Here is a 26,974-nt window from a genome sequence, read left to right on the forward strand (position 1 = left end):
TGTGTTAAGCCGCACATTACTTCAGATACATCCCCGTGCACCACACAAAACCAAATATTCTGTCAGACTCTGGGACTGCAGTAATGTTTTGGGCAAAGTCAAGGAAGTTCTTTTCCCTTTGTCACTGCCTCCTAACTGCAATCACAGACAGGGCAGTGAATGTCAGAGGGATCCGAAAAAGGATCTACCACATAACAATGTCAGCCTTGCATGACTACTACAGCAAGCTGCTACACTTATGGCAACCCTACACAAGCGAAGGAACAGTAACAGCTCAGCACAAAGGAGCTGGAATTATGAACCAGTGCCTTGGAGTGTTCTTCTTGGTACCTACTTCTTAGTTTGCCTGCACTTTATGAATTAGTATTTTTTCTTTGAGGAGCCATTATTTTCAGCTGCTTTGTGCTGAACTGTTGATGCCCATATCTACAGCTATTTATTGAGTTACCTTGTGATACATCTCTTTTCTTATCAATGAGGCTGATGTTTTCAGTACACATTTCCCTACAATATTTTGTCATCTTTGGGTAGTAATGAGGTTGCACATATCTGTGATGCAGGATATTTTAAAACTTCATGATTTTTAAATATTTTTGATGCACATTCCAGGTTTTTGCTTTTTGTTGTTGATGAATATCTAAAGCCTCACCTGATCCCCATAAGCATGACGTCCAATGATGATAGGCTTGACCCATCCAGAGACGAGTCTGGGAATGTTCTTACAAATGATGGCCTCTCTGAATACAGTTCCTCCAAGAATGTTTCTGATGGTTCCATTTGGTGACTTCCACATTTGCTTTAACTTGAACTCCTCAACTCTGTTCTCATCAGGGGTAATGGTAGCACACTTAATCCCAACATTGTATTTTTTGATGGCTTCAGCAGCTTCAACTGTGACCTTATCATCAGTCAAGTCACGATTTTCCATTCCAAGATCATAGCTGTAAAGATACAATGTGTTATATCAACAGCAACACAATATAAAGTGCAACAATGATGTGCAGACATGACACGGTTTCTTTACCTATGGTGAGGTGATCTTGTGTGACCTCCTATGCATGAAATTCCATCTTGTTATAGAAGGAGCCTAGGGTAAAGTTATTATTAGTGCCCCTGTCTAGAGACAATACAAGCCTAATGCTGGTGAAGTGACCTGTATTAAAGTGACATAACTAGTACCCTGAAAAGGGCTTTCACTTTGAGCCTGTTAAGATTAATTGTATTAACCAGAACCTGCTTGACTTGTTCTTGAACCGGGGTCTGAAGTAAACTCGGTCACCCTCTACAGCCTGTATTCATGATGAAGTCCTGTCTACCAGTGATCTCCTCTTGGTGCCCTAGCACATTTACAGATTTGATCTAAAAATGTGAAACCTCTGAGGTTCGTACAAGGTCCAAGAATTTCAAGTGTAGTTCATAGGTGTGTTCCAAAATTATGCTACTCTGCATGACAAACAAAATGTAAAAATATTCTGAATTATGTTTTGAAGATGGCTTTTTACATTGACCTAGGAATGCTGGCCATTCTATGTTTATAATAAATGTTATGGAAAGTGACAAAGACACTTACAGCACTATAAATTGTCTAGCAGGACATCTTGGGGCATCACAAAATGACATCAGGAAAAACCATAAGGCCTCATGCACACAGGGCATTTTGCCAACTCTCCTAGAAGCCTTTCCTCCTGGCAGCAGCAGTGTGGCAGAAAAAACACTCGATGCTTGTAAAAGTAATGTAAAAGTAATGTGGTTAGGTGTATGAGGTGCTTGGGTATTATTTAATTTAACTGGCCAGAATAATAATTTATACGCTTAGATGTGTTTACAGACGGTAATGATATTGTTTCTGCCAAAATGCTGCTGCTCCTGGATGCCAGACCCTCCAAAGGAGCAGATGAAAAAAAAAAAAAAAAGTCAAGTGTCCGGGAGGCCTAGGATGGCTTTACCTGTATAGGTGATACTGCTAAAATCCCCTTGAATAAAATATAGGAATTCATGCAGCAAGAGATATAAGGCTATGTACAGTTCATGTAATAGTAGAAACATCCCTGGCAGTCTTTTTAGCTTTATATGCGTCTTAATCATCCCTGCCAATAGATACTTCTAGCTGCCAACAGTGTCCAATTCACAAGAACAGCATCACGCTTGTCCTTGTTTTTGACAGTACAAATCCCTGACGTTTGAATGTTACATGAAAAAATATATGTCTGTTTTGTTGATGTTGGAAAACATGGATTCCAGGATATTCCAAAAATGTATTAAGGAGAGAACTTGGATTATGAAATCTGCAGCAGACAGACCGGTGTTCTCAATTTTAATAAGAACATACCCCTCCACAATGCCAACAGACCTTCTGACTTTGCATACCTCAAATAAACAGGTCCATAAGAATGGTGCAGTCATTTAATATAATTTATTATAAGATAAGGTTATTAAGAAGATTTGTATAATTAGGGTTTCATAATAGCCATCAGAGCGTGAGATCTGTTGAAAAGTATTCCATAACTTGGAGAACTGGAAATCCTAGTGTGACCTTTTCTCCAAATTCTGTATTGTTAAAGATTTGCAGCCATAATTCTTGCGCAATGTATCTACTAGAAAAAAAAAAAAAATGAGTTCCTTAATCTGTTCAAAGTCTCTGACTGATAAACAAAATTGTTGGACGAAGTAGAGCAAAGGGAATAAAAGGTAAAGCCCTTAGCCAAAGTGCATATATAAAAGCTGAGTGAACACTTCTAAAGAGCAGTGATAATTTTATGCTATGTGCTGTCTGATGTACAATCACTGACATTTACCTGTGGGCCTCAAAAGGATAAGTCTACCTTACGCGCAAAAATATAAAATTTATTTTTATTATTAAATTATATATATATATATATATATATATATATATATATATATATATATATATATATATATATATATATATATATATATACTTGCAAAGCATTGCAACCACGAATAGTGGATTGCGGGCGCAAAGTTAGTCTCCTGAAGGCTCTTCCTCCAGCTCTAGTTCTATGGGCTTTCAGATAGAGAGCTGGAGAGGGTGCCTATGGACTACAAATGTGGTGATCATCCATTAAGAACTAGAAATCCATCTGCCACAGTGACACACAGTACTGCAGTAATTTCTAGAATAGACTGTTCATTTTACACAAACTTGGATTTGCAATAGTTTTATAAGTTGGGTCATTCTACATCTTTTTGTACTATTCCAAAAAAAAAGAATTTTTGGCAAGCACTGTCTAATGCAACTGAATATATAGCCGGCCTGGAAGTTGGGCAGGGTACGCCGAGGAGGGAGGACCTGATCCTCCTTCCCCCTCTGAGTTGGAATACATTGTTGTTTGGTGTTTCGGCGCCAGTTTGGTATTTTGGCGCCATTTGTTATTTTATCGCCTATTCGCTACTTGCTCCTATTTGGCATAAATATGGACGTTCCTCATGGTATGTATATTTGGCATTAACTTCTGGTATAAAAAGGCAGGAGATATGTTTGCCTCTTGATGTGCCTCTTCTTTTCTACATTTCACTGGTAAGCTTTACCTTGTTTTGTTATTTGGCTGTTTTAATCAGACTTTTGGACTTTTTTCCTTTTTCTTTCCTATGTAGGGTTAATGGAGTTTTTGTTCTTGTTTTATATTTACCTTTTTAGATGGGGACATGATTTTTTTGATTGCTTTAGGACATATGGACTCCTACTCTACTGACTGACTGTCTATTGCTACCGGGTTTATTCCCCCTCTCCATGTTGTTTAGCTTCCTGGCTGGTATACAGACCGAATTATCATCATCCCCTTTTTTTTTTGGAGACCAAGTTCCACTTAACACATCTTATGAACACATTTAATTGTATTATTGTTGGTTTCTGCATGTTCAGTAGACCAATATTTTCTATATCTTTTTATATGCACAGTGTTCTGTGCTATTTTTAATGTTTTCTATAATAAACTTAGGCAATTTTTAATTAATTTTGTCCAGTTCTTTGGTGCCTTTAAAGTCCTTTTCCCCTTTTTTGTTAATTCATACTACACGGTTTCTCAACCTTTTTACCTTGGAGGGACCCTTGGCAACATAATAGAATCAAAATTAAAATGTACCGGTTTATTGCAAAGCTTGTTCTTGCTTTTTTCTACACGGAAGCTCAATTGTGGGTCAAAACTTGATAAGCATTGCATAGGGGCAGCAGGGAAAAGCACAGGGGGTCAGGAGAGCACACTACATGGGGTGCAGCATGGCACATTACATGGGTGCAGGGCACATAATGGGGCACGCAGCAGGGCACATGGGATCAGAGCACCTTACATGGGATCAGGGCACCTTACATGGGATCAGGGCAAATGGCAGGGCTGTGGTCTCCTTCAGTTGTACAGCTAAGCTAAGGAAGGGGGGGGCCCAGCAGGGAGCAGCGCTGAACAGCTACACAGACAGAACCTCCTGTCTGTGTAGCTGTGCATGAGTAGGCAGAGGGGATTGGATCTACCAGTCAGCTGCCTGTGACCTATGGGTAGATCACTACGGAACCCCTGGTGACCTCTTGCAGATTGCTAACCCCAGTTGAAAAACACTAGTCTAATGTTAGTGGGTTTGCTTTATGCTGGCCATACACACACACAATGTTTCAGATTTAATCTGTGAGGTCAACAAAATTTACTACTAGCAATGCAATGTTAGGGCAAGCTTTAACAAATTATATACACCTCACCCTGCATCAACCTCTCGCAACCTTTTGAACATAAAGGAACCCTTGAAATAACCCATAGGTCTCAGGGACCCCCTGCCAATAATTACTATATCCACAGCCTATGGTAATGTGGTGGTCAGTAGGAAAAATGCTTCTTACATTGGTAGTCAGTGGGAAGAATACCTGCATCACCATCTCAATACAGATGGCTGAAAAAAAGTGGTTAAATATCTAAAAGGTAGAAAATGCCCATTGCTCAAGGAACCTCCTAGCAACTTCTGGAGGACAAGCGACTGTCTCCAAACCTTCAGGAACCATTGTAATAATTTTGTGGCTTAGCCAGAAAGTGGAAATAATTTAGAAGTTGAAGTACTTCTTTGTAATTTGACTGATCTATCCTTCTACTTACTGGAAAGACAGATTTTTCAACAAATTATTCAAAACATGAGGGCATCTGATTATCGAACACACGCATTATTGTCTCCCAGTGTATGCTTATATGGCTTGAATTTCACATGGAGCCTACAACTGGGGACAAGACCAGGCCATGAATAGCCACCTACAGACTTACAATGAGATAAAGAGAACACCATACAGAATCATGAAGCAAAACTGCCATTATCCAACCATATTATTATTCTTATACAGGATTTATATAGCGCCAAACAGTTTGCGCAGCGCTTATGAATATATTATCACACATACAAAGAAGCACTCTAATTTCTGAAACATTAACATATAGTGATACATTTATCTATATTAAGCTAATTAAAAAGATGAAATGTTTCTGCTCACTATGCTGATTGGACATTGTACCATGTATATGATCTACAACAAGTATTTGCAACTGACCCAGCTGAGCATGGCAAACAAATTCTTTAGTCATAAGTCAAAGTTTAACTAAAAAAATACAAGCAAATGTGCAAAGTCACAGCTTGTTAGTGTGATCTTCCATAGGTAACAGATGATTACAAATCCCCATCTAACCACAACTATATGGATATCTAAGGAGTACAGAGCATCATAAAGAACACTTTTGGAAAGTGTAATGCAGTCTCTAAGTGCTTTAGCCCTTCACAAAGGGTGGCAGATCTGTCCAATGTGAATCAGACTGAACATCGGGGAAATGCGTACACTGAACAAATATACCTCTTATGACAGCACAAGTCATGTCACTGCTTAAAGGAGAAGTACAGCCAAAGCTCTTTATGGCTGTACGTCTCCTGTGGTTCACAGAAGTGCAGTTCGTTCTGCACTCCTGTCGAATGATGTCACTATCCAGGCTAGGGAAAGATCCCGACTTTAAAGTCGGGATCCACCCCAGAGTCTGGAGAGGCACCTGGCCTCCCAGCGAGCCACTGAAAGCATGAGCCAGCCACTCCCCCCCCCTCTCCACAGCCCAACTCTCTAGTGAGTTGGGGAGGGGGAGAACAGACAGCGGTGACTGATAGTCACCGCTCTCTGCTCACAGCAGCAGTGAAAACTCAGCGAGGGGCAGATGCAGCATCAGACCGATGCTGCATCCACCTAGGTTAGTATAATTTCGAAAAATAAAACCTCAAACGTCTCTTTTAAAGAGTATGTAAACATTTAATATTCCTGATATGTGCCTGCTGTACCATGTACTGGTATGAAAAGGTATCCTGTTCTCTTTGTATTGCTTCCATTGTGTGAAATCCCTGGTGTTCCTGCCAGTCTCCTGCTTTCCTATGAAAATTGACCACACTAAGCAGCTCTCTGTTCTCAGTTGGAAAAAAAAAAGTATATACACAATACTTAAAATAGTGCTCATGCGTTTCTGGATGTTCAATACTTAGCAAAAAAAAAAAATGGATTAGACTATTGCAGCAGTCCTAAACTTGTGCAATATGCCACAATAAACAAATAATAAAATAAAAAGGCTGTGCATCAGTATTAAACTATTAAACATATAATCATGTGCATATATTTCAAACAATAACATACAGCATAAATTGCCCTTAATAAAGTCCCAAATGGGGAAACAAGTGCACATGCTTGTGCTCCAGCCTAATTGAAGTGCTTAATTTCTTCAGTCAAATCAAAGTGCTCAACAAGGTGCCCCACATGGACCAGAACTCACCCTTAGCCGATGGCCATCTATTTCTAAAATGGTCTAGAACACTTGTGGGACATTCCCCAATGGAACAGTTGTTTTCAAATCTCCGTGAGTGTAGGATAGTCATATCACAAAAAAGCAAAGAGGATATCCCATAGTGTTAAACCATAAGATATTTTATTGAGGGGTAAATGTAAAAAAAAAAAAAAAAAAAAAAAAAAAAATCACTCATAAATAAAAGTGATTATGCCCGACACCTGGTGTACGCAGCCTTATTGATCCTGATGTATGGAAGCCGCTATACTAAGCGCTCCTCAGAGCGGCGTGTGTTCCATAGGCCGGATGTGATGTCAGCGGAAGTTGCGTCATCAAACTTCGACGCATTTCGATCAAAGAGTCTTCAGGAAGTGCAAAACCACAATACACAATATTTTTTCTATTTTAAAATGTAATTGGTTGTGTGAGGGTCTACTTATACTTTAACCACTTGCTGACTACCCACCTGCATTCTACTACGGGCAGGCGGCTCGTACAGGCACAGTCACGTACATTGGCAGTGTCTTCTGGGCTCAGGAAGCGCGCCCTTCTTCCCAGCTGACACCTGCTGTGATTGGACACATCGTAATTTTGGCAGCAGGTTTCAGCCAATGATTCATGGGTGACACCTGATAACTGGCTGTGTCCACAGCTCAGAGCCCTGTGTTAAGAAACAACACAGGGCTCTGTGCAGAGGAAATGATCTCTTTATATCTTCTCCCTTCTTCACCCAGTGGTGATCAAATACCACCAAAAGAAAGCTCTGTGTGTAAAAAAAATTATATAAAAATGTACTTGGGTACAGCATTGCATGACTGCGCAATTACCAGTTAAAGTAGTGCAGTGCTAAATAGCAAAAAATTACCTGGTCATGTAGGGGGTAAAACCTTCCAGAGCTCAAGTGGTTGATAACCAAATAGACATCTGTCAGTAATGAAAGTTGATGGAATACAATACACATCCTGAGTGCTAACAAACTACAGTTGTAGGTATAAAGTGACATGATCCTTTTAATAAAATTGAATAATGCATGCACTGTTACTGAAGAATTACAGCATATGGCCAATGTTAAATACAACATGAGGGAGGGCTACTACTTACTAGGAAATAAAGTGGAAGAAAACTGAAAATAAATTACCTGTGCAGATCCAATTCCACATAAGGTAAAATGAGCTTCTCTTTAATCAGCTCCCAAATAACCCGAGTCATCTCATCCCCCTGCATCTCCACAACGGAGCCACCTTGGATTTTCTTAGACATGCTAATAAAAATAAAATGGAAAGCGCATGATTGCATGGATCTCATAAATAATGTTTAATGTAACAACAGCCATTAAATAAATAAATAGTATATCTACAACAACTAGTAGACAAAGTGGTGACTATTGGAGGGCAGTAGAAGTTTTGGCATGTACAAGATAAAACACTCAGCACATTGTAGTTAGCATATTATTTAGAATACCTTTCATATGACGTGGTAATTTTCAGGCAGCCCAGTCTGACTCTCCATCAATTTATTAGTGTGGGCAGTGACAGGTACCTGTACAACTCAAAGCAGCTACTACAGAGCTACTTGTCAGTAGAGTGGTGAGCTGAGCACCCAAAATCTTACCTTGGCTGCTTCTAGAAGGGTAGGGCTGTTCTAAAGGTATACTTCTTATAGAAATTATTTTTTCACTAAGGTAATTGTTATAGGACAAATCAGGATTTTTTGGGGAAAGACTATATTTGGAATAGTACTATCTAGATTACATACATAAGGTGCACATCTGATAAATATTTGGAGAACGGTTGCCTACAAAGTGAATTGTGACGTGTAAGCCTGAGTACACACTATTACACAACAGCATTTTGTAATCTGCAAGATATTGCTCAGATAAGGCTGTACACAGTCATTAAGGAACAGTCATACAGGCAAATGCAATCCAACCATTATCATGGTGTCATGTAGTCAATGTGTAGTCACATTAGTTCTCCTAAAGCTTAATCATGGTAAAAAAAAATTAATAGATTTCGAAACATGTCCAGTAATCTATAACTATTAAGTTAGTTCAGTAGCTAATCAATTTTTCATTAACAAGTTTTTATAACCACAAATATCCTATAAGATTATTTAATTGGTGGAATAGGCATTGGAAAAGGGCTCATGTATGGGTGCTCAACAGTATGTAAAAGTAAACAAGTTATATTTCAAATATTAAAAACCATGTAAGCAAACATTTGTGGCCAGCCATTCAATCTATTTAGTTCAGGTGTACAAAAGGTAGGGCTATAAACACATGGTTTGACAAGTTGGGTGCTGGGGAACTTGACTGGCCTCCACAGAGTTCTGTTATCAACCCTGCCAGACACCTTTGAGATGAATCAGAACATGGACTGCAAGACAGGTCTTCTCACCCACCATCAGTACCTGAATGCTTTGGGATGCAATGTCCAATGCATTCATACAGATGTAATGGTCCGGTGCTCACAAAACATAGTTATAAAGTGTACTTTCCAGGACTATTAATGTGCAACAAACTGTCTATGGGAAGACAATTTTTCAGTCTGCCTATATGAAATCCATGTGACTTTGATGTTCTTAGGTTGTCCATTGTAGGTCTTCCAGCCTGTATATTGTCTAGCTGTTGGAATAATTGGTAGCCTTTTACAAACCTTTAGACTAATGGGACTTGCTTTACTGTACTGTCCATGATACTTTTTTTTTTTTTTTTATTTGCACTAACATACAATTTCCAGGACAAGCTTTCGGGGTATGTCCCCTTCTTCAAGGTCCAAGCAGTACTACTTCACAAAGTTTTAGCAGAATGTTAAAAGAAAATCTCTGAGGGGGGAAGAAACTGGAAAAAAAAAAAAAATGGTTATACAACTAGGATTAGACTAGAGATAAGACAGAGAAAAGCAAAGACTGGGGTGGGGGGCTTGGAACAACACTCACAGAGGGGGGGTTGTAAAACTGTTGGATAATGAGTGAGGAATCCCTTGTCCAAATTAAGGCCGTTATCTTTTGTACCAAAAAGAAATATTCTTAGTTCAAAAGTTTTCCTTTCCTGGATAGTTTTGAAATTTCTTTTAAGAACGAAGATAATGAGGTCTTCCATAGTGTGGTCCGGTTGTGCTAAATGGTGTCCCACAGGTGTGCAGAAGTCATCTTCTTTATGTTCCTTGATGGTATGTCTGTGCAAATTCATCCTTGTTCGCAACTTCTGTCCTATTTCGCCAACATAAGATCCTTTGCTGCGTTTTCTGCACTGGATAAGGTACACAACATTACTGGAGGTGCAGCTGTATGATCCGGTGATATTGAAGATCCCTTTTGAGTGTGTGACACTTTTTGATGGATTCATTTGGTTGCACAGTTTGCTTCTATTATTTGTGACATCATAATCAGAAGGAAGTTTCCTACTGATTAGTTTACTATGGATATAGTTAATCTACCACATTAAACCTCAGTAACTATTTCTATAAATCACATAGTATGCACAGTAATCTCCATAAATTACAAGATTGCTGGAACAGGAACAACTGGCTTCATGTTGGCCTGAAGCATGTTGTACAAATGGACACATCTCCAGCTTCATCACTCTTTTAAAACTTCACACCCTACAGTAACGCAGTCTAGGCTACTTACAGCATTTCGAAGGCAAACCCACAGCAACTCGTCATATCAACAAATCACAATCTCCTGAGAGCTAATATACCAACAGATACGAGGAAAGCTTGTGCTGCCTGGTCCAGAGTTCTTCAAAATGGATGTAACCCCCGCAGCATGGGATAAGATTTTCCATACGCTCATAAAGGCTCGATCAATGTTTCAATTCAGGAGATAAAATGATAAACTCTTGTCCAGGTGGTACAGGCCCTGGCTTTGCTACACAAAATTGATCCTTCTCTCCCCAACCGCTATTAGAGATGCCACCAAGTGGCTGGTACACTCCTACATGTGTGGTGGGATTGTCCACTGATCCACCCTTTCTGGTCTGATGTCCATTCCATTATTCTCCAAGTAACAACCAAAGCCCTAGCCTACTCCCCAGTACAGTACTTACTACACCACACAGTACTTCGCCTGAAAGTCTATCACAAGTCACTTGTGATGCACTTGATCAACACAGCCAAGACATGCATACCGATACACTGGGGTTCCTCCAAGGTCCTATCTCTTGTAGAATGGGTTACACAAATTTCCCGAGTCACTGAAATGGAGGAATTAATACATATTGCTAAAGAATTCCCCTCCAAATTCACAAAAACATGGGCCTGCTGGTTCCATTTTCAAACAACCGACGCGCTCCGCCAAATACTGAAAGCTACTCCTGAACCCACATAACAGCAGTCATGATAACCCTGACCGACCCACCCTCCCTGAGAGCTCTAATTGACTAATCTCCAGAAAGAAAAGACAATTTTATATCTCTTTCAGTCCCATATTTTTTTGGCAGCACATTACGAACCACATACAAGAATGTAAGGGATGGCCCGCCTGCCTTACTCCACATAGGCAACTGCCCTCAACTTCTACACATCTCTCTGATACAGCGCCCGCCTCTTTCCTAATGCTCTAGTTGCCCCCCCATTTTGTTTTACCCTTTCTCCTTTTTTTCTCCTCCTCTCCCTGGAGTCACTTGACCACCAGACTAGCACGTTTATTGGAGGATGACATAGCCTACAGTACAGATAGTTAAACTTGTTACCACCTTATCATAGTAGATACCTCCTCCAGCTATAATGTGGGGATTGAGAGGCGTCCAGTCCTTCAGGATCTTATGGGATTTCCTATAATCTGTTCTATAGGCTTCCCCGTAATATTATAATATATTACCAAGTCCCCCAACCCCCACATTTTTTTTTGTACAGTAGAATACACCTAATAGAATCTTGTTTTTAACATTCTTCTGTTGCCATCAGCAGCCTGACTTTGTACCATAACAGTGTCTTGTATACCTGCTGGAAGTTTTCTTTATTAGTTTCACTGTAAACCCTCTCGTTTATACTCTATTTATACACTGTAATACTATATTTGCACTTCATGTTTATTTTAAAAAAAATTGTTTGGATTAAGAAAAAAAAAAAAAAATCCAAGATAATGGTTTGGGTCATGGCACATTATATTGTTAATAATGTCTTTTACATTCTCGTGTTTTTCCAGTAATAAATTAAAAGGTTGTAATGCATTTGGGACTGAAGGGAGCTGGATGGCACTGTGGTTTCCTTGCAACATTGGCCACTGCCAGGCTGTTTCTACAGCCCAGGGACTTCGTAACCATCCAGTAGCCTGCACTACAATACATATGTTAGGTCTTGCCACACTATGCCTCGAACACCACAGGCAAGCCAAATGGAGAAAGATTTAAAAAAAAAAAAAAAAAAAAATGAAGGTACTTTTAAGAAAAAGATATTGGCTACTGCTAAGAACAAACACTTTTGCATAGGTAGCTTTATAGATTCACTATAAGGAAAGGACAGCAAGCAATTACCGGTTAATTAATAACAAAATAAAAAAAACACAAAGTCTAGTACATTTTATTCTATTTTCTAAGCAAAGTAAATAACAACGTATCACAACATGTACTCAGTTTAAACATTTACTCCTGGTTCACAGTAGTATGACTTGAGTTGCACAGAATCGCACTAGGGAAATGGTGCCCATTTTAATCAATACAACGCAGCACCGTGCAACTCTGGAAAAGGTTCCTCTGCTACTTTGGTGTGATTTAAAATGTGATGACCCCAAAGAATATGCAAAGTCAAATCAAAGTCACATTATAAATCACATCAAAGCCACATCACAGTAGTGTGAACCAAGTCTTGTCTGCTTTACCATTTAAAGCAGAAATTCATCCTAAAGGGTACGTTGTGCTGCCCTACCTCCACCCCCATCCCTCTCTTACAAATGTAATTTTTTTTCCTTAAAGTGCTTTATTTCTGCTGCAAGGCAACACTTCCTTAATTCTCCCCTAGATGAGAATATCTCCCGCCCCCCAAGCACATGCACAGATGTGATGCAGGGCTTGGGTTCTTGAAGCCCTGTGGCACTTCTACGCATGTGTCAAAGCTATCTGTGCATGCACAGGGTTTCCCATGCACAAACTACTACCAGGAAAAGTCCAAATCTTCCCTGTCTTTGTGTGTCCATGGAAAATCTCCTGAAGGCCAGGCAGAGTCCATGGGCACATCAAAGCCATATGACTTTCAACTGTGATTAGCTGTAGCCATTTTGATTAGCTCAGCATTAAAAGAGCTTTCCTGGAGCATTTCAGTCCCTGATAGTGCAACTGAAGCAAACAATCAACTATGGGCAGCAAGGCACTGTCAAAAGATCACTAGGATAAAGTTTTGGACAGGCACAAGTCAGGAGGTGGATACAAAAAAAATGAAAAAAGGCTTTATCAATGTCTAGAAGCACAGTGAAGTCTATCGTTAAGAAGAGAAAGGTATTTGGTAGAACACAGACCTTCCCTGGATCAGGACGTCGCTCCAACCTGGATGAAAGAGCCAGGAGCAAACTGGTCAGAGAGGCTACCAAGAGTCCTACAGCAACTCTGAAGCAGTTGAAGGAATTTGACAAAGAGTGGTAATTGTGTGCATGTGACAATATCACAAATTCATCACAACTGTGGCTTGTATGGGATCATTGCTAGAAAAAAGCCACTCCTCAAGAAAGGCCACATGCAGTCACGACTGAGCTTTGCCAAAATGCACCTTGAAGATTCTGAGGCCACATGGAAAAAAGTGTTATGGTCAGATGAGACTAAAATTTAATTATTTGGCATCAACACCAAATGATATGTCTGTCGGAAATCCAGTACAGCTCACCATCCAAATAACACCATTTCTACAGTAAAGCATAGAAGTGGTGATATCCTGTTATGGGGATGTTTCTCTGCAGTAGGAACTGGAGCACTTGTCAGGATAGATGGAAAATTGGTGGGACAAAATATTGTCAAATTCTTGAAGAAAATCTGCCGCCCTTTGTCAGAAAGTTGTCAATGGGAAGAAGGTTTATCCAACATAATGACCCAAAGCACACAGCAACCATGACCACACAGTGGTTGAAGGAGAAAAAGGTGAATGTTCTTGCATTGCCTAGTCAGAGCCCAGACTAAACCCCACTGAAAATCTGTGGAATGACTTGAAGACTGCAGTTCACAAACGGTCCCCATCAAATTTAACTGAACTTGAGCAGTTCTGCGAAGAAGAGTGAACAGATATTGCAAAGTCTAGATGTGCAAACTTATAGAGATATATTCCAACAGACTAAAGGCTGGAATTAAAGCAAAAGGTGGATCAACAAAATACTGACACAAGGGGGTGATTTTTTTTCCCAACTCAGTGATTGTGTTTTTTTTTTATTTAAAAACAGAGTGTGTCTTCATTTCAGCCTGCAAATCAACAAAATTATTAAAGAAATCATGTTGCAGTAAAAATAGTGCAATGTTTTGGGGTCACACAGGACCTTCATAGGGCATGTGTTCACATAATAAAGATTAGTGTTGTGTTGGATACACATTTCCTCTTTCCTGTCCAGGAGAACGTGTGAGAACGGCTCTAAAAAAAAAAAAAAAAAAAAAAGGGGGAAAATGCCCTTAAACAAATGGAATGCTTGTGTTTAAAATGGTTTGAATACAAGAGAAAGGCCCTGAATGTCCTGCTTTTCCAGTGGCTTCACTACTTTCAGAGTCATGGACCTAGAACAAGTACGAAGATTAGGATTTCTGGTTTCACTCTGGCTTTGTCTGGTTGTTTCAGGTCAATGACTCAAAGTACTGAAGCCAGAGACAAAACCCCTAGCATTTTCAGAGATCAGAAATAACCCCCATACCTCCCTCCAGGCACAGTAATTTCCAGCTGCAGCCAGCACCGGATCACAGCTTCCTCATTGGTTTCTTTGAGTTCAGAAAGAGATACTGATTGGCTGAACCATAACCCGTTGGCGCGAAGCTCCGGTGTTGGCAGCTGAGCAGAGCCCAGAGCGGATAGTAATAGGGTGTTTATTAGAACTGGTGACAGGTTAGGGGAGGAGGGAGGGTAAAAAGCTTATGTTAGCAAGCTTTATCCATTGACAATGCAGAATTACTGAACCCTACACACATTTTGGTAACCATGCAGGAACAGTGTACAACATAACAACTGGCTAAAAGAACACTAAACAGGCATATTTAAAGAGGGCGTTCACCTGAGAAAATCCTCTATGATCATTAAACAGCCATATAACACACACACACACACACACACACACACACACACACAATGCAAAACACTACATTTGACATTCATCCATGTCTCCATTTCCAGCAATCAGCATTGGAAACTGCCAGCTGTTTACCACCAACACCATGAGACTCATGATTGCGCTCAGCCCCCCCCTCCATATCATCTACGTCTTTGACAACATCGGGGCACAGAGGAAGCATTTCCCAGTCAGGCTCTGTAATCACAAGCCATGGATAGCAAGAAGTGACTGAGGAATACTAAGGGGCCTATTAATTAATAATTCACTGGATGAATGTGACAGTCCCTCTATCCATAAACTCTGATCGGACTTTTTTTGTTTTTTAATACAATGATTTCATATGATTGTCAGATCCATCTAGTGGCCATGCTGTGAAAATTTTTCAGAAATATCTCAGAGAAAATACAACATTTTGGCCACTAGTCGGAGCTGATAATTGTAGGAAATCATCGTATTGGGAAAAACATGGTCAGAATTCATGAAGTTTGAGTAAAGGTTTGTCACATTTGTCCAACAATTTTTTTTTTCATAAATAGACCCCTGGGAGTTACATGGTATTGTTGGTAAAAGGCCAGCAGCTTCTAGTGCTGAATACTGGACAACCAAAGTTCAGACACATGGTGATATGCCCTTATCAAAGTACAGGTGTTACATGGCTACTTAAGAGCAGGTTACCACCGGTGCAGTTTGGATGAAGCGATTTATCTGCGTTTTGCACACAATTTTTGGTGTGCTCCCATTGACTTCTATTAGACTGTGCATTTGCATGAAAGCGCATTAAAGCCCTGCATGCTGCATCTTTGATATACTTTCAAAAGACACACAGCCTAACAGAAGTCAATGGGAACCACATGTAAAATGCAGATACAAAATCGCACTGCGGCTAAACCGCAGTGCCAGTGTGAACCTGCTCTACTGTTTATAGAGTAAAGCCTGCTATTGGGTGATGTCAAAGAGCCACTCCAATCTCTGGATGTATCCTGACAATATTGTTGGGATCCACCCAGATGCCTGACCAGCAGCTAGCTCAGCCTTCTTGGGCACCGCCGAGCGCTGGAGAGGCAGAGCAGAGATTGGTAATTGACAGTCACCACTCTGTGCTCAGAGTGGACCCAAGAACTAAATGATAAGTGGTCTTGTGGGTAGGTATGTACAGGTATGTTTATTTTTTTTATATTCCCACACTTCTCCTTTAAAGGATAAATCCTCCTTTTGAAAAAAAAATGCACATGTTTTCGCAAGTAAAAAAATGTGCCTTTATAATTTTTTTTTCTAAAAGAGCCTGCATAGCATTGCACCCACACTGGATCGTGGGAGCAATGTCAGGCTCCTACAGACACTTGCTATAGCTTTCTGCTCATACCTCCGTAAGGGCTGTTTGAAAACATCAGTGAACATAAGAGCACTCACACTTCATTAAGCGTTACACAGCGGTAGACAATACCCGTAGTTCATTTATTCACAGAGTCCTGTGATTCAATGACGCAGCTGTGTGGGTACGGTTTTCAAATTATGACAGCAGGTGCGGAGAGAGAATCCCCTACCTGCTGTCATGGGGTAGGGGGGAAAATCAAGGGGTGTGGGGACCGGTGCTGGAGAATGTTACACATTACACCCTAAATATGAGTGTAACATGCTCCAAAAGGTGAACTTATCCTTTAAATGGAACCATTTTGGGAAACAGCTAAATCGATGGGTTTAGTTTTGCTGTAAAGAATAAGGTCACCTTTTACAGAAAAATAATAAATCCACATCTTTTTGCAGGGAAAAAAAAAAAATTATATATATATATATATATACAGTCATGGCCGAAATTGTTGGCACCCTTGATATTTTTCCTGAAAATCAAGTATTTCACACAAAAAAGGTATTGCATTAACACATGTTTTGCTATACACATGTTTATTCCCTTTGTATGTATTGGAACAAATATAAAACAGAGGCAGAAAAGCAAATATGACATAATGTCACACAAAACCCCAAAAATGGGCTGGACAAAAGTATTGGCACCCTTAACTTAATATTTGGTTGCACACCCTTTGGAAAACATAACTGAAATCAGTCGCTTCCTATAACCATCAATAAGCTTCTGACACCTCTCACCCGGAATTTTGGACCACTCTTCCTTTGCAAACAGCTCCAGGTCTCTCTTATTGGAAGGACACCTTTTCCCAACAGCAATTTTAAGATCTCTCCACAGGTGTTCAATGGGATTTAGATCTGGGCTCATTGCTGGCCACTTCAGAACTCTCCAGCGCTTCTTTGCCATCCATTTCTGAGTGCTTTTTGACGTATGTTTGGGGTCATTGTCCTGCTGGAAGACCCAGGATCTTGGACGCAAACCCAGCTTTCTGACACTGGGCCCTACAGTGCGACCCAAAATCCTTTGGTAATCCTCAGATTTCATGATGCCTTGCACACAGTCAAGGCACCCAGTGCCAGAGGCAGCAAAACAACCCCAAAACATCATTGAACCTCCACCATATTTTACCGTAGGTACTGTGTTTTGTTCTTTGTAGGCCTCATTCCGTTTTCGGTAAACAGTAGAATGATGTGCTTTACCGAAAAGCTCTATCTTGGTCTCATCTGTCCACAAGACGTTTTCCCAGAAGGCTTTTGGCTTACTCAAGTACATTTTGGCAAACTGTAGTCTTGCTTTTTTATGTCTCTGTGTCAGCAGTGGGGTCCTCCTGGGTCTCCTGCCATAGCGTTTCATTTCATTTAAATGTCGACGGATAGTTCGCGCTGACACTGATGCTCCCTGAGCCTGCAGGACAGCTTGAATGTCTTTGGAACATGTTTGGGGCTGCTTATCCACCATCCGGACTATTCTGCGTTGCAATCTTTCATCAATTTTCCTCATCCGTCCACGACCAGGGAGATTAGCTACAGTGCCATGGGTTGCAAACTTCTTGATAATGTTGCGCACTGTGGACAAAGGCAAATCTAGTTCTCTGGAGATGGACTTGTAACCTTGAGATTGTTGATATTTTGCCACAATTTTGGTTCTCAGGTCCTCAGACAGTTCTCGTCTCCTCTTTCTGTTGTCCATGCTTAGTGTGGCACAGACAGACACACAATGCAAAGGTTAAGTGAACGTCTCTCCTTTTTATCTGCTTTCAGGTGTGATTTCTATATTGCCCACACCTGTTACTTGCCCCAGGTGAGTTTACAGGAGCATCACATGCTTGTAACATTCTTATTTATCCGCAGTTGTGAAAGGGTGCCAATACTTTTGTCCAGCCCATTTTTGGAGGTTTGTGTGACATTATGTCGAATTTGCTTTCTTTCCTCCCTTTTTTTGTTTTGTCCCAATACACACAAAGGGAATAAACATGTGTATAGCAAAACATGTGTTAATGCAATACGTTTCGTGAGAAATACATGATTTCCTGGAGAAATATCAAGGGTGCCAACAATTTCGGCCATGACTGTATATATATATATAATTTTTTTTTTTTTTTTTTTTAATATAGGGAGCCTGTAAAAGCATTGCACCTATGATCAGCGGATCGCAGGTGCAATGTCTGGATCTTGCAGATACTCAGCAACCTGTGTGCCTGTTCCTCATATAGATAGTTACTGAATGGCAGGAAGAATCAATGGACGACCAAAGTGCTCACCAGCACCCTCGCAGTTCATTGAGAACTACCAGTTGTCAGACGCAATGCTTGATGATACTTGTAGACATTCATTCAGTTTCTTGTGAATGAATGATTCAGATTAGGCACCGAGTTCGGTTTTAAAGGGATGAGGTGACAACTCTAGTGTGGACGCAGCCCTGCATGGCCATGGTTTTTTCTTTTTCAATTGTGACAGTGGGTGTGGGGAGAGAATCCCCGACCCGCTGTCACAGGGAAGGGGGATCAGGGGAGAGAGGAGGCAGGAGCTGGAACATGTTACATGTACCACCCTAAATACGGGTGGCACATGTAACATGTTTTTAAAGGCGTACTTATCCTCTAAATACAGATCATTAAATTCAGAAACCCATAGCAACTAATCAGAATTCACCCTGGTACAAACTGCCTGCTGATTGGTTGTTGCACCTATGTATTAGCCAATAAGAATAATACTGAATAACAAATATGAAAGCCCCTTACTAGTATACCCTCTATGACTTAAGACAAATGACAACCCATATATAACAGAAAAAGTGCAGAGCTAAACAGTATTAAAGTCTGTCAATTGTATACAAAAGTCCGTGATAAAAAAAAACTCTTAACCCTAGGCTAATACCTAAGCGTTTGCTGCAGCGTTTTGCAGAAACGCAGTACAGTCCAATTAACATGATTTCCTATGGGACATGTTCATATCTGCGCATTTTCACCCGTTCATTTTTTGGAAAGGGTCAGGGACTTTTTTGAATGCAAAAAGTTGTGTTTTTGGTTCTACAGACTTTAATAAAAACGCTGCAGAAAAGCATGTATTGCGTTTTTGCTGCATTTTGCATTTTAAATCTGCCTAGCAATAAGAATTTTTTTTTATAAAAATAAAAAAAAAACCCGCAAAACGCATAAAAAAAAAAACACGTGCAAAAATGCAAAACGCAACACACAATGTAGAAACGGCTCAAATGCAACCTGCATAGGTGTGAACCTAGCCTAAGTGAGTGAAACCAAACCATCAAAAGGGACGGAGAAACCCACATTCAGTGAATTAAAAAAGGAGGAAGATGACACCTCTAAGTTCCTGGTGAAGTTGACAGACATGCAAGAGCTCTTACCAGAGCTATTGGGCTTTTGTATTCCTGTGAAGTTTGTTGTGACCGGAAACCTTCGATCCTCCTTCCCTAGAAGTAACTTAAAGCACAAATCCAACATTTGCAACAAGGAAAATAATCTTTCACGTTTTGTAAAAAGGAAGACCCCGTGGGGGACAGTTTCCTTCGTTACACTGTATATAGGAGCATGGAGACTGACGTTTAGCCATGCCCCTAACTATGGCAAATGACGAAACACGTTTGGTGGAGCTTCACGTGACGTCAGCATGCTACACGGCTGTTGGCCAGAATGTTTACACATTGGAAGTGCTACAGCTCAGGGATAATTTTTGATAGCTCTATATCCTTTAACCACTGTAAGTGTAGTCATTTATTCCAAATAAATGTTAGTTTTGGACATACTACATGATCAGTGTTTATTCCTTGCATGATTTACCGGCAGAAACACAGAGTTGGAGCGGAGCCACGGGCAGAACCATCTCAGTGCTACACACTGGGGAATTGTTTGGGGTTAACCCCTAAAGCGCTGTTGGCTTTTTAATACAAAAGCCCAATAGCTCTGGAAATAGCTCATATATATATATATATATTGTTTTTTCCAGGAACTTTAAGGTGTCATCTTCCTCCTTCTTTAATTCACTATATGTGGGTTTCTCCGTCCCTTTTGATGGTTTACTTACGAAGCACGGACTCTATATACAATAACACTATTCATCGCTGCACTTTTTCTGTTATATCTTGTTTAAGGGATTGGATCTACTCCTAGATTGTAAGCTCCAAGGATCAGGCCCTCCTATCCCTCTTGTATTGAACTGTATTGTTGCTGTACGGTCTCCCGGTATATTGTAAAGCGCTGAGCAAACTGTTGGCACTATATAAATCCCGTATTATAATAATAATAATATTCCTGTGTCAGCCGCTTTTTATGTATTATTCCATCAGAGCGCAAATATTTATTTGAATTTAAAAAAGACAATCCATGCTTTTCCAATACCATCTACTGCAATCAGAACTGTCAGATATGATCTGAGTCTTTTTTGTAGCATTGATCATTCTAGAGATATGAGTAATTGATTGGGGGGAAATAAAAAAAATCACACAACATTTTCTAGTGATACAAGCAGAGCTCCTCCAGAGATGACAGAATGCAGATAAGGAATGACTTGGCAAGTTTTTGTTGTGAGGATCAGTCCTTGCAGAGCTGGGCCACTCCCAGCACACAGCCTGGCAGGCAGGGTAGAGTGGAGGAGCCCAGCACAGGATGGATATGGAGGAGTGCACTGCACAGTAGAGCTCTCACTATTCATACACACAGAATTCTGCCCTGCATGTGCATAGCATGACACAACACCATAATGACATACATGCAGAACAGATGACCGGTCCTGACATGAATGTATCAGAATTCATAACATACTAGATCGCGTACACAAGACAGAGAATGGCTGTGATAGGAAGATGATGGGAAGATCCGGCGATCTACAATGACAAGACTGGAGGGGACAGCTCGGCTTTTGTTACCTGGCAATGGAAGGCTGCACACTGGCTCAGTCTGTCCGGATCACCGCTGTGCTGCTTCTACAGCCAGTGAATGAGCTCCAAGACAAACCACTTCGTAGGGCCCGCCCCTCGCTCCGCCCTCCACCCAGCTGATCCTCCTCCGACCTATTGCCAGCAGATGAAGGAGACGGGAAGCCAATAGGATGTCACCACGCAACGTGGAGCTGAGAGCTACAACCAGTGCCGGTGGGCGTGACTCGGTTTCGTGTCCTTTGCCAGTCACAGCTGTGCTTCCCAGGATTGGGCGTAGGGGTGCTGAGGGCGGGGCTTAGTCGGTAGTAATTAGGGCAAAGTTGACAGCAAGAGGAGGCAGCGGCGGTGTAGGTCGGGGAGGAGAACAATGGGATGAATGGCAGGCTTTATGTCACTGGATGCGGGGGAGAAGAGTTTACATTGGGGGGGTCACAGTCCAAGCAGAGCAATCCCAGTGTGTGAGATCAGATCTGCCTTATATACAGGGAAGGGGGATGCCGGGATCCTGCCTCTGGCTCCTCCATTCTTGTACTTTGTATGGAGCTCCCTACACTGTGTAGGTTAAAGCTGAACTCCCAAAGAAGAAAATATTGACCAAGTAGAATGTATGTCGTGTACAATGTAATGTTGGTGTGCTCAGTGTATTTCTTCCAGATCCCTGTAGTCATCCACAGGGACATTTTGTTCTGTGAGCTTCCTGTAATAAAGACCGCTCACTGCTGCTCTCTCTACTTGTGAAGGGTGACTGGTCTTGTCTCCGCCCCATTCTGTAGTTTTCTGCAGGCAGCACCTGAAGTAGGTAGAGCCACTGGGCCCCTCCCACAGGATATGTATAGTACTCTTTATTATATCACTGATGCTTTTACAAGGTAATAACGGCTTGTAAAGACCTTTGGTGCAGACAAAAAAAAAGGTGTTACTAAACCCACAACAGTAAAATCAGTCTGTAAATGCAGTAAAGAATGCTTGTTATACTCACAGTGGAACCCAAGGGGTTAATTCTCTGCATTGTGTAAAAATGCTGACCCTGACTTCTCTGATCCTCCCCTTCTTCTAGTGCCCCCCTCTTATCTCCTGATAAGACATATCGTGTGGAGACACTCTGCCCATGCTCAGTTTGCTGTGAATTGCTAGAGGAGTTTTTTTTTCCTTGAGAGAGTTCATGTGATCAGCACAGGGCCAGTCAGCACTGTCCAGACAGAGGGCAGGGGTTCTGCATCTTCCTAGAGCAAAATGAAAACTCCTACAAACTTTAACATGTACTCTGCTGGACACTGATAGAACAGAGGCTCTGGGGCAAGCTGCACATGCTCAGGTTGGTGTATTGCTAGAGAGTTTTTTTTTTTTTCTTGGAAGAGTGCATGTGATCAGCACAGGGCCAATCAGCACTCTCCAGACAGAGGTCAGGGGTCCTGCATCCTCCTACAGGAGAAGGAAAACTCTTTCTGCAAGCTGTAACCAGTGCTTTGCTGGACACTGATAGAAGTCACCAGACTGCTCTAACTGCTGATGAGAAAAAGTATTTAGCAGTTTATATTTACTAAAATAATTGCATTTTCATGTTGTGTGTACTGTGGGAGACCAGATATAGTGAATGCAGGGTCCTGGATTTAGTAACACTTTAACCCTTTTACTGCCACCGCTGTAAGGCCAGAGTAAGAGCAATAATTCTAGGGTTATTATTCATGGTTAACTCAACGAATCACTTGTAGGGGCTTTTAATGATTCGTCTAGGGTAGGTTTATTGTTGTTTTGCGAGCGCATGCGGTAAGGGGTTAAATTTGCATGCATGGTAAACGGCAATCAGTACATTTCATTTTATTGGATATGTTTTCTAACAGAAAGTAGAAAATACTGCTTTTTTTCAAAAAATGTTTTTTTCATTTATATAATACATTTTAAAAAAAGCAGTGATGATCGAATTAAAACAAATAAAAACCTTTGTGCAATCACTTACAATAAACTCAGCAAACAATAATGTACTCTAAGTAAAAGAATAAATAAATTAATAGGAAAATGCTGCCGCTAAGTCCCCATATGATCACACCACATAGATACAAATTGCAATACCACGGACATGATATTACAATTTGTATTTGTGGTATTGCAATTTGTATGTAAGTGGTGATCAAATACCACCAAAAGAAAGCTTTCTGTAAATAAATGGGATATATTCTCATTTGGGTACAGTGTTGCATGACTGAGCAATTGCCAGTTAAAGTAGCACAGTGCTGAATAGCACAAAACCGCCCTGGTCATGGTGGGGGTAAAACCATCCGGAGGTCAAGAGGTTAAAGCTTATTACAAGGAATCAGCACCAACATTCGTACACTGCTATGACTGACCCTACCTTCTGAAAATAATAGTTGCCTGACCATCATACTGATCTAGTGGCTTCAACATTTTCTGTGTTACAAGAGTTCTGATTTCAGTGTTCAGGGTCAGTGAATCATAAGTCATTGCAGCCAGAAATAGCCAGACAAGTAGCTTTTTCAGAAGTGATCAAACGTGACAGCTGTCAGATTTCCCCCAATGCAGATTTCCTTAAGGGCCAGTTCATCACATGCAGTCCAGTGTGTTTATTTCTGTCTCAAAAACATGGATAGTAGGTTCTATGCTTTCCAATGTCATAGTTCACACCAGTGTGGTCAGTTCCAGAAAAAAAGTAGAACATGCTGCATTTTGTTCTGCATTGAACTGTACTGGAACGCAGTAAAATGGACCAGAATGCACACAGTCATGACAAAACGCACACGTTCTTATTTAAGGTAAAGGAAAATAGAGGGCAAAATACACCAGAACATGTCAAAAACGTGTCAAAAATGCACATGCAGAAACTCATCTGGAACACATCTGGACTTTGTTTCTATGATGTGAACTGACCCTAAGCCCTGGTTCACACTGATGCGGTGCGTAATGCGTTTTCTGTGTGAATTTTGCATCGGATCAGAATTGCACCCTGTTCATGCGAACCGTTGCGGGTGTGTATGTTGAGTTAACAACACCCTGAAAGCAGTCCGCAAAACGCGGTGCGATGTGCAGAATCGGATCGCATAGGTGTGAATATCCATGTGATCTGATTCTAGTGTGGACCCAAAAAAGGGTCCTGCATGTTTTTGGTGCGGGTGTGGTGCGATTAGAGCCATACAAAATGTATGGCTCCAATCGCACCGCACACAAATTGCATGTGATTTGCACAGGAATGCGAATCACTTGCAATATACAGCACCGCATATATGTGAACCCAGGCTTAAGGAGTATTAAGCCCAAAAGCAAATATTTATTTTATTGCAACTCACAAATCCTTAGATGTGGTGGCTGCATTAATTTATTTTTTAGGATTTCTTTCTTTTATTTTCACCTGGAGATATGTAACCCTAGGTTCACACCTAAGCGTTTTCTGCAGCGGTTTGCAGAAACATACTACAGTCCATTTAACATGATTTCCTATGGGACACGTTCACCCAGTGCATTTTTTGGAAAGGGTCAGGGACTTTTTTAAATGCAAAAAGTTGTGTTTTTGGTTCTATAGACTTCAATGGAAACATTGCATAAAAGCATGTTTTTGATGCGTTTTGTGTTTAAAATCTGTCTAGCAACATGTAAAAAAACATGGCAAAAACCTGTCAAAAATGCATGTGCAAAAACGCAAAATGCACCACAAAATGCAATCAGAAATGGATCAAACGCAAACTGCATAGGTATGTGTAGCAATCATGCACACAGAGATGGACGCGGTCATCCATGTTGCTCCAAACCCTACATCTTGTATCTCTCTCTCCTACTCTAAATCCCCCCTCCCTCTCTGTTGAGTGACATGTGGTCTGGATGAGGCAGAGGTCACAGGCAATCAGGCTCAGTGGGAGAGTTCCAGGGCAATAAAATCCCAACCTAGCTGGTGCCTAGATGTCTGTTAGCTTCTCAATCTGGGATATCGTAAAGCCATACACCAATTCCCTCACTGGGCTTCAAAGACATTCCAGAAAACCGTAAACCAGACCTCACATTCAAAAATCCATTCTCCCCTATGATTTCATATCTTGGACTAAATCGGTTAAAATGGGAGATGTCTTTAACTTAACTTTTTAGGCCTGCTAGCCTGTGTTTTAAAGTCCCCCAGCAGGGGGGTGGCTCTAAGTAACTGATCAATACTCTGTTTAGGGAGGGATCGTCGGGCGGACTCTGAATTAGAACCAACATCTGTCATAATCCATGATATGAAACATAGGAGACAAAACTGACTTGAGGAATGTTCATTTAATTCTGTCACCTACGCTGCTAGGTTTTATGAGGTTACAATCTCTTTCAATTCCTGGGAAAAGCTGCCTTATCTCGGTTACGAAGTGAGAAATTACACGTTCTTGGGCAGCTAGGCTCTGTCTCTCTGGGGGGGCTTTGTAGCTCTGGGCCTCCCCAGATGGAGAAATGAGAGAGTATACTCCGTACCAAGATGGAGGTGCCTACAAAATGGTTGAGCTGCGTACTTCACTGTGTTTTGCGTAGTTTTTGCAACACCAGGCACCTCGTCAGATGGCCAATGCGCAGACTAACATTTTGATGGGTCACTCGTCCACCTCAGATCATCAGGGGAGCCAAAACATAGAACTCGTACACCGTGTAACGTTCAATTTCATAATTCATATCTACATGATCCTTAGACTTATCTGCATAATAAAATACCCATGGAGAGATTGTTGCTTGTGCAGCTGGGACGTTATAGGCCAGAATATGAATTATGAAAGATGCTGGTTCTAATTTAGGGTTCCGCCCGACGATCCCTCCCTAAACAGAGTATTGGTCAGTTATTCAGAGCCACCCCCCTGCTGTGACATTTTAAAAACAGGCTAGCAGGCCTCAGTAGTAAGTTAAAGACATTTCCCATTCTTAACATCACTATACCACCTGGGGAGACCTTTCCCTCTGAAACGTGATCTGCTTCCATTCAAGGCTTAAATGGCAAGTAACTTAACCCTTTAACTTCTCCCTGTTATCTCTTTGCTGTGCTGTTTTTTATATATATATATATATATACAGTTGCAAGAAAAAGTATGTGAACCCCTTGGGATTACCTGGAGTTTTGCATGAATTGGGCATAAAATGTGCTCTGAACGTCATCTAAGTCACAACAATGGAAGAACACAGTCTGCTGAACATAATACTACACAAACATTAGATGTTGCCATGGTTTAATTGCACATAACATGTAAACATTCACAGTGCAGGGAGGAAAAAGTATGTGAGGCACTAGCTTAATGACTTCTCCCAGAGCTAATTGGAGCCAGGAGTGAGCCAACCTTGACTCCAATCAGTGTGATGATATTGGATGTGTTGCTGACAGCTGTCCTGCCCTTAAAAAACACACACCTGTTTTGGGTTTACTGGTTTCAAGAAGCACTGTCTGATGTGAACCATGCCTTGCAGAAAAGAGCTCTCAGAAGACCTACGATCAAGAATTGTTGACTTGCATGAAGCTGGAAAGGGTTACAAAAATATCTCCAAAAGCCTTGATGTTCATGTGTCCACGGTAAGACAGACTGTCTACAAATGCAGAAAGTTTAGCACTGTTGCTACTCTCCCTAGGCGTGGTCGTCCTGTAAAAATGACTGCAAGAGCACAGCGCAGAATGCTGCATGAGGTAAATAAGAATCCCAGAGTGTCAGCTAATAACCTACAGAAATCTCTGGCA

At 41.0% G+C, this 26,974-nt stretch overlaps 1 protein-coding gene across 1 annotated transcript in view; it reads right to left on the reverse strand.

The window, feature by feature from the left end:
* The window catches only part of IDH1 (isocitrate dehydrogenase (NADP(+)) 1), a 38,474-nt gene extending 17,066 nt beyond the window's left edge, over positions 1-21,408 (reverse strand). Inside the window, exons 1-3 of the mRNA XM_089671583.1 lie at positions 21,277-21,408; positions 7,939-8,061; positions 650-941 (exon numbers count right to left, since the gene is read on the reverse strand). Of these exons, the coding sequence (XP_089527709.1) occupies positions 650-941; positions 7,939-8,060 (414 nt within the window). The 5' untranslated portion in view covers position 8,061; positions 21,277-21,408. The remainder of the gene's footprint in view (positions 1-649; positions 942-7,938; positions 8,062-21,276) is intronic.
* Between the last annotated feature and the right edge of the window lie 5,566 nt (positions 21,409-26,974).

Source organism: Staurois parvus, unplaced genomic scaffold (assembly GCF_062004578.1).
Source record: "Staurois parvus isolate SC_StPar_1 unplaced genomic scaffold, SC_StPar_1.0 ptg000011l, whole genome shotgun sequence".
Lineage (NCBI taxonomy): Eukaryota > Metazoa > Chordata > Amphibia > Anura > Ranidae > Staurois > Staurois parvus.